Source organism: Aureococcus anophagefferens (genome assembly GCF_000186865.1).
Source record: "Aureococcus anophagefferens unplaced genomic scaffold AURANscaffold_24, whole genome shotgun sequence".
NCBI classification, from domain to species: domain Eukaryota; class Pelagophyceae; order Pelagomonadales; family Pelagomonadaceae; genus Aureococcus; species Aureococcus anophagefferens.
This window is the reverse complement of record NW_008705584.1, coordinates 535,063-549,822: the sequence shown is the minus strand read 5'-3', so window position 1 is coordinate 549,822 and position 14,760 is coordinate 535,063. Positions and strand designations below refer to the sequence as shown.

Sequence of the window (14,760 nt, the reverse complement as noted above, 5' to 3'; positions counted from 1 at the left end):
CGCATGCTGGTCACGCATATCTGATGCGCACAGGGCGCGAGCGCCTTGTTGCTGCGGGCTACCAAAATCCAGTCTTGTGGCTCTCTCCTCTTGGCGGGTGGACCAAAAGCGACGACGTGCCTCTTGATGTTCGTGTAACTCAGCATCAAGCCGTCCTCGACGAGCGTATGCTTGATCCGGATTGGACCGTGATGGGTATATGGCCTGCTCCAATGATATACGCCGGCCCCACGGAGGTTCAGTTTCACGCAGCAAGTCGTCGCGCCGCTGGAGCGTCCTTCTTTGTTGTTGGACGCGATGCTGCTGGTATTAAGAGCTCCCCAGAAGCCACATGGAACCCCGACGATGACATGTATGACGCCAATCATGCCCGCTTTGCTCTTCAAATGTCGCCTGTGCTTGAAGATGCCCGCATGGCTTTGCTTTCATTCGACAAATTCTACTACGATAAAACAGATCACCAAATGAAGGCCTTGGATCCATCACGGGAGGATGATTTCATATCTATTTCCGGCAGCAAGATGCGCAAGCTTGCCGCTCAGGGAGCAACACCTTGCCGGGACCCTATTCCTTCTGACCTTTTGGCCGCAAATTGTGTACCCCAGGGATTTATGGTCCCTAGCGGCTGGGCTATCGTGTGCGACTACTACCAGAACATCGAGTCCCCCGATTGGATACCATGGTCCAAGGCCGTTGTTCAGCCCCTGGTCGACGAGAATACGGTGGCTCATGGCACGTACGGCAAAACCGATTTTGCTGTTTTTCTGACACGCGGCAATAAGCAAGCATCACCCTGGCATGATATTCCCTTGGTTGTCCCAACAACGACATCAGCTGCTGTCTCAAGCACTGCCCAGTTCAACATGATCACAGAGATCCCGAAACATACCTCGGCTAAGATGGAAGTCATGAAGGACAAGTGGTCGAATCCGATTATGTGACATCCAGGGTCATTGGCGAGTCAAAATGGAGTGAAATACATGATTACAAGGTCTAATTTTTAGGCAAGACACCAATAAGGACGGATCTCCACGTTATTATACGTACGGCGTGCCCTTCTTTAATTACGGACTGCTCCCTCAGACTTGGGAGGATCCACATATGATATCGGACGAAGGGTTCGGTGGTGATAACGATCCTCTTGACGTGATTGAGGTCGGTGAATCCCCATTGGCTCTGGGCTCTGTGACGGAGGTTAAGGTGCTTGGCTCCCTTGAGCTGATAGATGAGGGTGAAACAGATCATAAAATCATCGCCCTTCGGACGTCTGACCCCAGATCAGTTTCCATCAATGACGTGAAAGACCTTGAGAATCACGTTCCAGGGCTTACGGCCAGGCTTGTCGACTGGTTGAAAATGTGATTATCGCCCCTGCGTCCTCCGATCCACATTTCTAATATTGTTTGCCTATTAACCTTCTTTGCAGGTATAAGACCAGCGATGGTAAAGCCATCAATGTGTTGTCGAATAGCGGTGAACCTACTTCACGCCTGGAGGCAGTGAGCATCATTTCTGAGTGTCATGAAAAATGGACGGAGTTAGTCGCTACTGGCGCCTCGGAATATCCAGAATTTTGGCTCGGCCATTCTGGAAAGAACTAAAGGACTTTGTTTCTCGGAAAATGCGACCAAATCCAGAAAAATCTATCAAACATGTGTTATTTCGTGCTCAACGAGCATATACTATGAATCGTCCTTCAAGAAATTATTTAGCGATGTGTGCAATCCAAGATGGAGTTTCTCGACTGACGCAACATGTTTGCTTGCACATGCGATTTAGAGATGGATGATGTTGGACGACAGCATTGAAACGTTTGTGGAAGCGCAAATCCCAAACGTAGGGCGAGCAGTGGGGTGAGCAGCAGCAAGGGGGCGGGGGCGGACCCCCTAGGGCTGCCTAGCTCGTCATGATCGCCAACGAATGGAGCGCGACTTGAGAGCGGCCTGGCACCCTAGCGGACTCCTGGACGTAGCTTAATTGGGGCGGCGGCCGCGCGATCGCACCACTGGCAGTGGCGGCCGCGGCGTCCCGAGGCCACGCGAGCCGCGTTAGCTTACGGGAGCAGGCTAATGGCAGCAGAAGGGCAGCCTGTCTAGTGTGTGCTAGAACGTATATATCATTCGTTCTCTACATGGGATACTTTCATATTTCTCTAACTAAGGAAAACGCTACGACAGTATAGATTGATCCTCTCCTGTTGGGAATCAGGGCTACTATGCTAAGCAGCCCCATCTCACTTTCCCTTTTCCCGTCTAGGTCAGGAACACTGCCATTTCCCCTCAAGCGGGAAGTCGACCTACGCGTCTCAGGCGTCTCAGAGACCCAGGCGGAATTTGAGGTAATTATCTTCTGTCCGAGCTTCGTTGTCGCCCCTAGTAGTAGCTGCAAAATTTAATAGGTAGCTCTAATGCGATTCGATCGCGGGCACAGCTCCCGCGAAATCAGCCAACGGACTGGTACAAGTGTTAATGAGGAGCCGCGGCTTAGAGATGAGCGCGGCTGGTATGACACACGTGATCACAACGGGCGGCCCGATGGCGAACTTGGAAGCTTCGAAGAGGACCGTCAAGATCGGAGAGAGCATGTGTTGTCCGATGACTTCAGAGGTTGTTCAAGCAATGGGTACCGCAGACGGTCGCGTGAGCGCAAGCGCCTATTGGAAGCAGGTGATTTTTCAAGCCGACCGGGGATGGACAGACCTTGCGATAGATGGGAACCGCCAGAGACAGCTGCAACGCGAGCACTGTTCTCAACGTCGCCAAATGAAGCGCACTCTTCACGGCGATCAAGATTTGACGCACGGCGTCCTGATCACCATGCTTCTATAACCGGTGCTACATCTACATCGGGTGGGTACAGCGGGTCACCGCCTGCGGCCGACCTGCTCAAGGCGGCAATGCTCAAGGGCCTCGTACCTGTAGTTGCAGACTCCGCCACAAAGGCGCGGCGAGAACTCTTTGTGGGCAATACCCCTCTTGGCTCTGCCCCGAGTCCTTGCGCTATGTTGTAAGCATTATGATCACGACCGCATATGTTGACGTAGGCACGAGCGAGCGCACTCTTTTGGATCATTTAAATGCGGCCATGAAAACGGCCGTGCTCGCAACGGCGCCAGGGTCTCCAGTAATTGCATGCCGCTTGAATGCAGCGTGCAGCAAGAGTGTCCAATACAAGGCAGACGAATTTACCGCTCAACCAACTTGTTCAGAGGTCTGACAATCATAGATTCTGGTTCCCTCAGGTTTGCGTTCATCGAAGTGCGCAGCATTGAGGAGACAGATCGATGTCTGAATCTCTCAGGATTACCCTTCATGGGTGCGAATCTGAAGATTGGTCGCCCCTCCAAGTACAGCGGACCCATCACGACAGCTACGTCTTGGTCCGAAGTCCTATTGAATCTTGGAGCTGATACAGTCGATTGGTCATCACCTGCAGCCTTGGTCCTTAAAGCAGGTGGTGTGGATACTTCTTTGCTCACGCTTGAACACAATGCTTCGAAGCGTGAGCTCTTTATTGCGAATGTGCAGCCCGAAAGCTCAGATTTAACACTTCGAGCATTCCTTGAAACACTTATAGCCCAAGCGGAGACGGCGATTCATACCGGTGATATCATTAAAAGTCTCCGACTTTCAGGAACGCATGCCTTTCTGGAGGCACAATCCTCCTGCGATGCATCAGCACCACTCCGTGTCTGAGTAACTGTAAGAACCCCGTCAGCATAAGCTTGAGTGCTGAGACATTCTTCATTACGTTCACAGGCGCTCCTCAGCCTTGATCGCGTTCCATTTCGTGGCCACCGACTCAAAATTAGCCGACCGACTAGGCATGTCGATGCTAGCGCTGACGATGACGGCGAATCAAGACGAACCTGGGCAGAAACGCTACAGGAGATTCGCTGCCGGCATGGCAGGTCAGAGGAGCGAGGCCTGAGAGAATCAGAAGCTAATCACAATGAAATACGTCTCCACAGACCACTTAGTACACTAAAATCACCGCAACTATCTCCAGACATCGTTGTTCGTCTTGCCTCGCTCACCCAAGATCCTTCGACAATGCTGCTTCTCCGAGGTGCACTCCAGATTGCCCGCTCGCACGCCAAATTAACTCAGTTCATGACGGATGGCGATGACCCAGTTCTCCGCGATGTGCTAGCAGATCTGCGTGCTGAATGCACAACATATGGAAGCGTCCGCCAAGTTGGAGCTGAAGATGGCAATCTCTTTGTCGAATTCGAGCTTCTGAATGATGCTATCATCGCGGCAGCCAGTGTCCCTCAAATTAAGCTATGTGAACAAGCATATGCCGTTTTCATCCCCAACCTGCTTCTACACAGGCAATTGCCAACCTTAAGTTCCGACGTTTCTGCAACGAGCCACTCGACGTCATCTTCTACCGGCAACCGGATGGACCCCCCAACCATCCCCGTTGATTATCGATCACGGATCGCCTCTGTACGTGGATCAACGATGGCTTAAACCGACACAGAATTTCAGTGCGTTTGCGGGCTAAAAAATGTTTTGCTTAATATAGGCATCGGTCAGAGTATTCCTAATGGTCAGAATATGTGTTGTTATTGAATTGGAGCTCCTTCTACTCTAATAATCGCAAACTTGAAGGGCCATAATGGCAGTACACCCTTAGTTTACCATGACATGAACAAGCACCGGGCGCTCACTCGCGGGGACCACGCTCTGGTGAACTGGACTTGAGGTACCTGGACTTGAGGATTCAAGAGTTAAAGAAAGAACCAGGACTTGTGCATGAGCCCCAGGAGTCTCCGCTGAGGTCCTTTTAAATTGAAAATCGATCGAGGGAAACTCATGAGAACGGTGCAAGTTTATGTTGGAAGTTTATGTCATAATGGACACAATAATTGACTTCAATAGCATGATTGAAGCGTAAGAAGCACAAGTAGCAAAATATGACAATACTAAGACGCGTCGATTTTCCACGAGTCCTCGACGCTGAATAAGCACGATGGCAATAACATCATGATTTAAGTTGAAGCCTTTTTTATACCAAAATCCTTGACTCGCGACCTCGTCAGGATTTTGGTATAATAGGTTTTCAACTCCCCCAAAGCACCTGTATTAAGTCTAGGATAGTACCCCTGACTAGTCTGGATAGGATTCAAGGGTGGATGCGGGTTAGGTTGAGTCCTATACTTGAAGTCATACGTGTATGTCATGTTTCGTTTGGGGTTCTAGAGAGATAGAGAGTTTTGTATCCCCCTAGTGGCTCGCTGGTACAGAGCCACCCAATATCCTTCCCCTCCTTAATACTTTCTAAACCTGTTATAGTTGCTTCCCGCACTGTAATAGACGGAGAGTCTTCCTGGACCTAGTGAGGCAGATCTAGAGAGATAGAGAGATTTCTATCTTCATCTTCAGTGAACTGCATCTTGATGTTGCAGTGCACCCTACCCCACATACGGACCCTAACCCTACCCTATTCGTGCGACTTTTCAGATAATTGGAGCTCTGCACGTTAATTCCCCGGTGCTTCTGTGTCGCTTCGCTGCAGCTTCCAGCTGCTGTATCAGCGCGACCCTCCCCAATGCGAAGTCTATTTTGGCGCCCGTGCTGGCGATCATGGGATGTACTTCGCCTGTAGCCTCTCCCGCTCTTCGTCTTCTGTCTGGTGACCTAAGGTCGATATTCCAGCTTATCCACCATTTCTGCCGTCGGGGGCTTTTACGATAGCAGTAGGCTAAAATCTCGTCTCGCCCCATGGCCAACTTGGCATACCTTGACAAAGTCCGCAACGCCGCAGAAGATGCGTACGTACAGGATCCAAAATCCTCGCGAAATGAGACAAATTCCGGAAGATATTCAAGCTTATTTGGGAAGCAGCGGAATCACAACCGCGGAATTGGCGTAAGATTTTCAAAGCTCTAATGTTATGCGAGTATCTAGTCAAAAATGGATGCGAGCGCTGTGTGGATGAGATTCGTGACCATACCTTTCACATTCGACAGCTGCAGGATTTCAATTATTACGAGGAGAAGCTTGACAGAGGTCAGGGCGTGCGAGAAAAATCCAAACAACTAGTTGACCTACTTACCGACAGTAACGTCATACGCGATGCGAGGGAGAATGCTAAGCGACTTCGCGACAAATTTGTAGGCCATGGTTCTGGAAATAGATATCAAGGTGGCGGTCCATCTTTAGGTCAATCCTCATATAGCAGTGGTGGCTACTCTGATAATGGGGGGATTTCAGGCCGGTCTTCAGATGCCACCACCTTACCATACTCAACTGCTGGTAGCTACTCAGACGCCCCAGGTCGTTACGAATGTGAGCCAAAGGCTGAAGCTACCTGTGATCTGGCCCCCTTGCGGATCAAACCCAAGATTAAGACTGTGCCTTGCATTAAGATGAGGTCCGATGCTTTCAAAGACAAGTCTGTGGCCGAGAAACCATCCATGTCTTCGGAATCCACCGACGACACATTTACAAATGTCAATTCTGAGCTGACAGCATTTTCCGAACTCGGTGCGTTTACCGCGCCTAGGGTGGACCCAAACTTCCAGGAGACTGCCTTTGATCCCCGTGGAGTAGAATCAGAACTATCACCGCAAATTTCAGCGCTGTCCGGACAGGTAGGATCGTTCCATGTCGAGCAAACTCCTCCCCCGTATCCGCCTAAGCTTAGCATGATGCCACCCCAGCTTGACTTTCCAGCAAACTGTGGAATGCCGCCTTCTTTCCACAGTCTTACATTGCCAAACGCATCATACACGGACGATTTTGGTGATTTTGCAACAGGCCCGCAAATCGCAGCGTCAACGTCGAAGTCCATGGATACTGTGGGTTCCCTGTGCTCACTTGACTCCCTTTCATTGAATGCGTCTGTCGCCCCGCCATCCTCACAGTCAAGTTGCTATGGTGGTGGTGGGGGTCTTAACGATGCTGATAAGCAAGCATATGCCAACCACAGCGCATTCACTGGCCTTGATGGGTTTTCTACGGCCCCCCAGCCTATGCGCCCTGGTGTAATGCCACAGACAATCGGCAACGCTCCCACAGCCTATACTCAGTCCGCAACCATGGCTAGCATGAACCCCTTGTCTTACCAACCGAATTCTATGATGCAATCTCACCCGCCTCAGCCTCAGGTCAATTACTCCCCACAAAAAATGCAAATACCACAAGTTCCTCCAAATACGCAAGCTTGGTAAATATTTGTATTTTGCTACGCGCCACCTCTGATGCAACTACCATCAGCGCACACGTCGGAGTCTAGATCAACATCCACGATGCGAGGCCACCCCCATCTTTGGCAACTCGAACCCCCCGGGGGTGGGCTATTGACGTGGCGGCCCCTGGGCTGTTTCGAAAAGCATGGTCCCTTAACCACCACCACCCCAGCTTCTACCCGGACTCGGGCGCACACACGTATACCTGCGGCTTAATGGAGGGCTCCGTTCGCGGTCACGACGGTCGACCTAACTATGCTTCTGTGGTGTCCCCTGCAGTGCCAGGCCAGCGTACACATCCGCGCACGCGTCGGCCGTGGACTCTCCGCCCCCGTCCGTTGTGAGGACGAGCGGGCGTACGCTGCGTGTGCAGAGAACCTAGCACAGTCAGGGGGGATAGCGACGTAACTAATAGAGGGGGGAAGTGACGTTCATATGAAGGGGCCCCCGCGCGACGGTGCGTGCCGCGGTCCTGGGCCACGTCCCCGGCCTGTGCCCGGCCCGTGCCCGGGGCCGCGTGCTGGGCCCCGTGCCGCGTGTCGGGCCCGTGCCTGGCCGCATCTCAGGAGGGAGATTCTCCTGTATCTGCCCTACTGTCCTTATTTCCCCTTCTTGCAATTTCCTCGCAGGTTCATCATGATATCCTCATGCGCCTGAGTTCAGTCCCAAGGTCCCCACTTTAGTATGGGGCTCCTTTCTCCTTTCCCCAATTTCCTTCTCTTTCCCTCTTTCCATTCCAAGTTAAGACAGTATAGAGTGACCCTCTCCTGTTGGGAATCAGGGCTGCTTAGCAGCCCCATCTCACTTTTCCATTTCCCGTCCGACGAGCCTAGGTTAGGAACACTGCCATCTCCCCTCAAGCCCGTGCTCGGGGCCCGTGCCGAGTGCCGGGCCCGTGCCGGGCCGCGTGCCTGGAGCGCATTTACCGTGCCGGAACCCCCTTGGAGCGCATTTACCGTCCCCGGGCCCGGATCTCGAAAGAGGCCTGCATTATTAGAGAGTTTTCCTAGTTAGAGGATCCCGATCCTGAGAGTATCCCTAGTTAGGCCCCTCCTCTCCACTATTTTCTCTAGGCAGATCAACTGTCCATCCTTTGGAATGCAAAAGCTAAGGATGTATGAAGAGCTCTCGCATGGCCCAAGGTTGTGACGTGCCACAGGTAATGCTCAAGCTGGGGATCTTCTTGATAGTTTCTTTGAGTAAACCCAGTTCATTTCTTTGTACTGAGATTGTTGCTCCACTGTCTAGGAGTTCTAATCTTGGCTGTAGCTCATCTTCAGCAAACTGTCTCGAACTGAGCAGCCGAGCAACGTCGTTTGCGGTCATTTTTCTTCCTGAGAATCTGACTTTTCGATGAGAAGGTTCAGCGGAGCTGACTGAAGCAGAGGAACCGATTAAAGCAGACATTATTGTTTCATCATTTGGGATAGAGATACAGACAGATGAAGCGTCTGCATCTAATCCCGAAAACTTGACATCTCGGTGTCTGTCAACATAATTGCAGGGAAAGAGGAGTCATTGCTTTCTTCCTCTAGCTCTTCCATGGTGAGTATTGTCTCTTTTGTTTCTGAGAACAACTCTCCCCCAGTTTGATGATACACCGCTGCCATCGTCTCCTCGGGAACATCGTCGGGCTGAAAGTCTGTCGCTTCCAAAACATTTGCTGTCTTTAGCGACTTAAAGGTGGCTTTTTGTAGCTGTTCCAATTCTTTCTTAACATCATCATCAAGCTGGTTAAATGTACCATTTTTGATCTGAGTGTAGATGAATTTCTGCAGCGCCATGGATGTCTTTGGGACATTCGACTCATCGCGGACATCCACGTTATGATGCGCTGCACCAAAATCACTCTCTCTTTGACTGGTTCTGGCCTGCTGTGAGCTTCTTGGTACTGCATGCTTCACAGCTGTTTTCATCCTGTCGATGTAGGCTTCTTTGCGTTTATGCATCGGATCATTTTCATCGTTAGAGGACAAGTTCACTACCTTTCTTTCAATCTGGTTGAAGGAAGAGGTGCTGTGCAATTTGCCTCCACCTCTACCAAAACCGCCTGAGCCTCTACCAAAACCGCCTTTACCGCGATCCCGTAGTTTAAGGCGACCTTTTTGACGGTTGCTAGTTGCCTTTGGCTTGAACCCTGGAGTAGCAGATTTATTTCCACCTGCCATCATGATTTGTTCTTCAGTGAAATGCACACTCACACAATTGGCAGCGAAGGCTGCCGTGGTCTCATCTAATAAGCTCAATATGGTTTCATCTCTGTCACAAGCGTCGTAGAGCTGGTTAACTTCGTCCATGTCAGTGTCATTCAGATAGAAAGTACAAGACTCCAATTCTTCCACCTGATACATGCCAGCATTTTTCAGGCTGAGACTGAACTGTGCTTGAGATAACCTACTTCGGTGCTTGAATTGTTGTGTGTTATCGAGATCTAGTGAAAGACATTCGTTCATATCCGGCGGTTCCGCATAGTGAGCGGCGTACAAGGATGTAAACATATCTATCATTAATTTTATGTCATAGATGGCATGACTGAGACCAACTTGTGCTGCTTCGAGAGCTTTTAGTGAACTGGGACTATCGCGATGATGGGAGTTCCCATAGAAAACGCGAAGAGCATCTGTAATTTTAAAGATCTTTTCATGTAAGGCAGATGCTGGTTCATCACTGGAGTTCTGCCATTGTGCGGCACTCACATGACGCCACATGGCCGGAATGACCTCTCGCATGAGCTCTCTCTTGGTTCTGTATGCATAGGTGTCATAATTTGACATAGACCCTATCTTCTCATTAAGTTGATATACAAACTTCATGATGTTGTTGGGGTCAAGTAATGGAAATTCGGAGAAGGCTCCAGTTGTAGCGTCGAGTACATCTTTACGATAGTCCTGCAAGTGTAGAAGTATGGACTCTTGTCCACCACACAGAACACTGAGAACCCATTGAACTAGAGTGTAGGACTTGCAGCCCATGCTTATTTTCCTGATGTTCTCCATCTCTGCTGAGAGCAACTCAGATTTGTCCTTTTGGGACAGATTACGGAAGCTATTGTTCAGGTAAGCATAGAGATTTTCAGATACTACAGTGTCTGATGAGCCAAAGTCCGTGAGATCCATATGCTCCGCAGGATTGAAGTTAACATCCCCTGGAATCATAGAACTCATCGGTGCGTAACGTCGATCTTCAGCACTCTGATTCATGCCAGCTTTGAATAAGCAATTGCGATAACCGTCAAAGAAAGGATTTAAGGGTATATAGCACGGTTGATGCTCATTCGTGCGATCCCCAAAATTCATAGGAATGCAGTGAAATGAGAGCGTCTTCATTTCAAGAGCTTTGTCATGCTTGAGAATCTTTGAGATCACGAATTTCTGATCCTTCAATTTGAATCCTTCTTCTGTGATATATTTGAGTGGATCCTTCAAAAATTTTTCTTTAGTGAAAAGATCAATTGGAACTTTGTCCCATAGAATCACTTGCTCTCCGCGAGCACTAGATTCATCAAGCTGGACGTCATCTATTTTAAGAATTTGAAGTCCAGATAGCTGCGTCACATAGGAGCCAGATCCGTAACTCTCGCTGGAGTTATACGATCTGTGGGCCCATAACCCTCGCAGGGGCAGCTGCGAGAGTTACGTGGACTGACCTACTGGCGTTAGCGCCAGGGAGGGAGGATCTCAGTACTTTGGGATAGGAAAGGAGAAAGAAAGGAGGAGAGCCTCCTCAGTGGGGAAGGTCAGTCAGGGTGGCGGTAGGCCCAGTAGGCTGAGCCTATGGTCCTGTAAAGAGGAAGGTAGACCTTGAGGATAGGTTGAGGTAGAACTTGAGGGTAAGTTGAGGAAGAGTCAGGAAATAATCCTTGAGCAAAGTCTTCACAAGCAACTCTATATTATGAATTTTTAGTTTGAGATGATCTCCGATGTTTGGTGTTATCATTTCTGACCTATTTCAAACTCTAGAATTGAAGTTTCAATTCTGGGGGTGTAGAGAGTTTTCCTAGTTAGAGGATCCCGATCCTGAGAGTATCCCTAGTTAGGCTCCTCCTCTCCTCCCTTGTACTTTAATTCTCCACGGTTTATGCGTAAGGAGAGTTGCGGGGCTGAACCTGAAAAGGGAATTCCTCGTAGTCAGTGTAGTGAACTTGAAAAAGGGATCTACCTGAATTGAGTAGCTTCGTGATTCCCCATCATCCCCGTAATTTACATTACCCTGTCCCCTCACTATCGCGACGTCACACTATGGAGATGACACTGCACTACCCTGTAACGTTGATCTCAACGTTCCTTAGTACCCTAGTTTGGGGTATCTCTCTCTAATTATAAATAACTTCAATACGAGTGGCTTGTTCCGAGTTGAGTTTAACTTGGGATGGCGTGTACGCAATGCCCGCACACTGTGAGATTAACGCGGATAGAATAAGTATGAGTGGCACAGGCTTCGGCGCCGATGTCGAGGCTTTCGGTGGCGGATTTTTTGATCGGGTGCGTTGAATGGTTCTTGTGCAATCATGTTCGTTTTATTCAGGTTTCCGGTGTTGGTATATCGCGTGAGACTTACGATACAGTGGAAGTGCAAGATTGTCACAGCCAGTTGCGAACCTGTATGCAGCGCATATCTGATGTAGAGGCGATAAATGTCGATCTTGAAGCTCGTCTGGAATCACAAGCCAGGGAGTACATAGAACTTGAATCTGATGCCGCAGAGTCGCAAGCTCCAGTGCGCTTTTGCACTCAAAAATGCCAATCAAATGCTAATCAACACCAGGTTGGCATGTTGGAAGAATCAATACGAAGCTCTTGTCAAGGAGGCATCAAGTTGGAAGTGAGTTTTCATGTTATTAAATTTTTACATCGAAAATTATTAGCAAACTCGTGCTAATCTGTAGGCACATGCATGCGCAACAGGTGCTGAAGAACCAAAAGGTCCGCGAGCAGCTGTTACGAACAGAGAGAGAACTGCACGGTATTCTCCAAAAGAAGTATGATATCATGGAGTTTGCGAGGCGTGAGGAGCGAGATCGAATACGCGCGGAACGAAATACAGGGTTGATTGAGGGTGCGCAGCCTTGAGAGGTAGCGATGTGGAACTCGCGCGCGTAAGCTCCACAGATTGTGTCGCACCGAAGCGAGACCGCGTTAAAGACATCCAATTCCACCACAACCCTATTGGGGCCCCGCCCCAAGATGTACGTCGAGGCCGCGCTGTCCTCGCTCTTGCTGACTTCTTCCGGTTTGATCTTCACAAAGATGAGCGAAACCAGAATCGTCCCTCTGCACCAAAGAGCGACCTGAGCTTGGATCTGCGCTGATGGCTGATTGTGGTGCTTGAAGAGTGGGCACGCTACCGCAGCACGCTACCGTGGGTTGAGAGAGATACCCTTAACTTGCCCTTCAAGTTAACTAGGGCGACAATGCGGGCAGCATTACACTATACTGCGCCTCTGCCCAGGGGTTTCCTAGCGCACTATAGCCTCCGGTCTCGCCAAACATATCTCTCGACGGCTGCCGATTGATCGTCCGCCCAACTGCGGACAACAGACCTCACACTGCGGGCTGCCTCCGCGTCGCGCGTCCGCAGCACATGGGCAACCCTATAGGGAGTCCTCTTGGCAGCTGCGGCGGGCCCTCGTGACGCGGCTCCATCTCAAAGGCCCGGGAATCCCTATAGCGCATTGTGGTTCTCGAGCGCCCGAATGATCTCGAGCAATGCGACTTCTCGGCGGGACCCACGTCCTGCGCGCTGCGCGGGCCCGAATGATCTCAGCTTCTGCGCGTCCCCGCGAGGAACGGACTGGGGTTTTGGAATCTCCGCCCCCGAGTCCCTACGGCGATGTAGGCTCCGAGTCGCTTTCTCCCCCTGTGGACTGGAACATGCCGAATGCCGTGTCGAAAGTTGTCCGTCCATCGACATCGACATGCGAAATGCTGCACGAAATCAGGGTTAGTATCGATCGATTAAGTCAAGAACCAATGTTGTTTGAAGAAGTTAATGTATCTTCACTTTTGATGAAGTGGATGAAGCTTGGGACGAGCATTGGACATTGATGGTGCCATGCAGATCTTTTGTTAAACGCGTCGAATCTTTTGTTAAACGCGTCGATTCTTTTGTCCGTCGCCCGGCGTAGGATAGGTGCCGTGTGGCTAAAAATCCATCAAGATGCCGAAGAGATGACAAACTTTGAAGAGAACTTCGCATTTTAGACGCCTGTGACCACAGTCAGCTGCCCTTGACCACGGCCCGGCGCCCGGACACGTCCCCGGGCGTTCCGTCAGGAAAGGCGGCGGTACCGGGGCCGTTGATCGCTTCACTGGCGCGGCGGTGCGCAGGCCTCAGCTCTCGAAGCGGCCTCGCGGCCTCAGCTCCGGCCCCCCACGCAGCTCTAGTTAGCCCCCAGTGAACTTGAAGAGTTTGGGATGTGTCACATTAGGCCAGCGCATTAGGCCAACCCCTGCCTTGCCCTCGTCCGCAGTACCACCCGACTCAACTCGGTGAAGAGTTTGAGAACGCGATATCCTGAAGGTCTAGATCAAAGCCTGAGTTTTCCAGGCTCCTCTCGTCCAGGCCAAGGACAGATAGCTGTCTGCCACGGGACATTCTTGTGCGCCATAAGCTAGGTCCCCGCGTCTGTTGCTTGCATTGCCACTTTAGTGGAGAAGGGGCTCTTTAGATTCTCCAAAATGACGTTATTAGTGGTGCGTCCTAATGAAAAACGTCGTACCCAGCAGTAGTACAAATCCTGGTCTCATTCTATAACCACGAGTGCGTGCGGCTCTGATATCAATCAGTACATATTTAATCAGTCTTTATTCATGATCATTTGAGGTATACACCATCCAAGCAAGCAAGATGCGATACTAATTGTGACAACTAGCCCGAGCGGATAGCTACGGGCGATGGGCGCGTGATGGTATAAAGCGGTGTTTTCATATTGCTGTTGTATTGTCGTACCGAGAGATTCACGCTGGAGGGAAGAATTAGCGATCGCAAGATCCGCGGTGAGGGCATCACGTTCAGCGGTAAGATTCACAGTGAACGCCACGAGATCATCATATTTCTTGCGAAGAGCAACGATTTCTGCAAACATAGCTTCCGGAGTTCCAGGTATCGGGACGGGAGCTGTAGCTTCTAGTGGTCCATGAAGGAGCCGGCCTCGCTCTGAACCAAGACTTGCAGCTTCTGACGGTGGATCCAAGAAGAGAAGGCTCACTGGGATTTTTTTCGCGTGTAATTCTTTCTTATCCTTTTTGCAGAAAAGGCGTGTTATAGCATCTGCGAGTTCATGGGATGTTTTGGATTCAAGATCATCCATGATGGCATTATCGATCGTGGCGCTTTGAACCAAAAATTTGTCGTTGCAATCAAATGGACCGTTCAGCGTAAATTTGTTCAAGATCTCTTTTTTTTTGGTGCTTACGATAATTATCGTTATTTCAGCAGTGCAACCATCTCGGATCAGTCCGTGATTCGGCTTTACAAGATAGCGCTCGGGTGTGGTGGTTTTTACTTTGAACGCGACGTTTTCAGCCGTCAGATTATTGATACGCAGTGCGGTTTGTGCTTGG

At 50.2% G+C, this 14,760-nt stretch overlaps 5 protein-coding genes across 5 annotated transcripts in view; 3 read left to right on the top strand and 2 right to left on the bottom strand.

The window, feature by feature from the left end:
• Positions 1 to 43: 43 nt before the first annotated feature.
• On the top strand, positions 44 to 2,136 carry PPA1 (hypothetical protein; the record flags this gene model as incomplete). The annotated part of the gene is made up of 3 exons (XM_009041851.1): positions 44 to 937; positions 1,005 to 1,358; positions 1,427 to 2,136. The coding sequence occupies 3 exons, from the start codon at positions 168 to 170 to the stop codon at positions 1,599 to 1,601; spliced, it is 1,299 nt and encodes a 432-aa protein (XP_009040099.1).
• A 3,562-nt stretch (positions 2,137 to 5,698) lies between these two features.
• AURANDRAFT_54845 (hypothetical protein) lies at positions 5,699 to 7,620 on the top strand (the record flags this gene model as incomplete). The annotated part of the gene is made up of 3 exons (XM_009041852.1): positions 5,699 to 5,784; positions 5,813 to 7,055; positions 7,112 to 7,620. The coding sequence occupies 3 exons, from the start codon at positions 5,776 to 5,778 to the stop codon at positions 7,243 to 7,245; spliced, it is 1,386 nt and encodes a 461-aa protein (XP_009040100.1).
• Positions 7,621 to 8,226: 606 nt separating this feature from the next.
• On the bottom strand, positions 8,227 to 11,385 carry AURANDRAFT_72334 (hypothetical protein; the record flags this gene model as incomplete). Its single annotated transcript, XM_009041849.1, has 4 exons — positions 8,227 to 9,359; positions 9,402 to 10,792; positions 10,998 to 11,141; positions 11,357 to 11,385. The coding sequence occupies 4 exons, from the start codon at positions 11,383 to 11,385 to the stop codon at positions 8,656 to 8,658; spliced, it is 2,268 nt and encodes a 755-aa protein (XP_009040097.1).
• Positions 11,386 to 11,580: 195 nt separating this feature from the next.
• On the top strand, positions 11,581 to 12,506 carry AURANDRAFT_72333 (expressed protein; the record flags this gene model as incomplete). Its single annotated transcript, XM_009041853.1, has 5 exons — positions 11,581 to 11,679; positions 11,723 to 11,901; positions 11,963 to 12,019; positions 12,084 to 12,253; positions 12,307 to 12,506. 5 exons carry the CDS (start codon positions 11,581 to 11,583, stop codon positions 12,504 to 12,506), a joined length of 705 nt encoding a protein of 234 aa, XP_009040101.1.
• Positions 12,507 to 13,608: 1,102 nt separating this feature from the next.
• Positions 13,609 to 14,760, bottom strand: part of AURANDRAFT_72332 (hypothetical protein) — a gene marked incomplete at both ends in the record, with an annotated part of 3,164 nt that continues 2,012 nt past the window's right edge. Inside the window, one exon of the mRNA XM_009041848.1 lies at positions 13,609 to 14,701. Coding sequence (XP_009040096.1) covers positions 13,995 to 14,701 — 707 coding nt within the window. The remainder of the gene's footprint in view (positions 14,702 to 14,760) is intronic.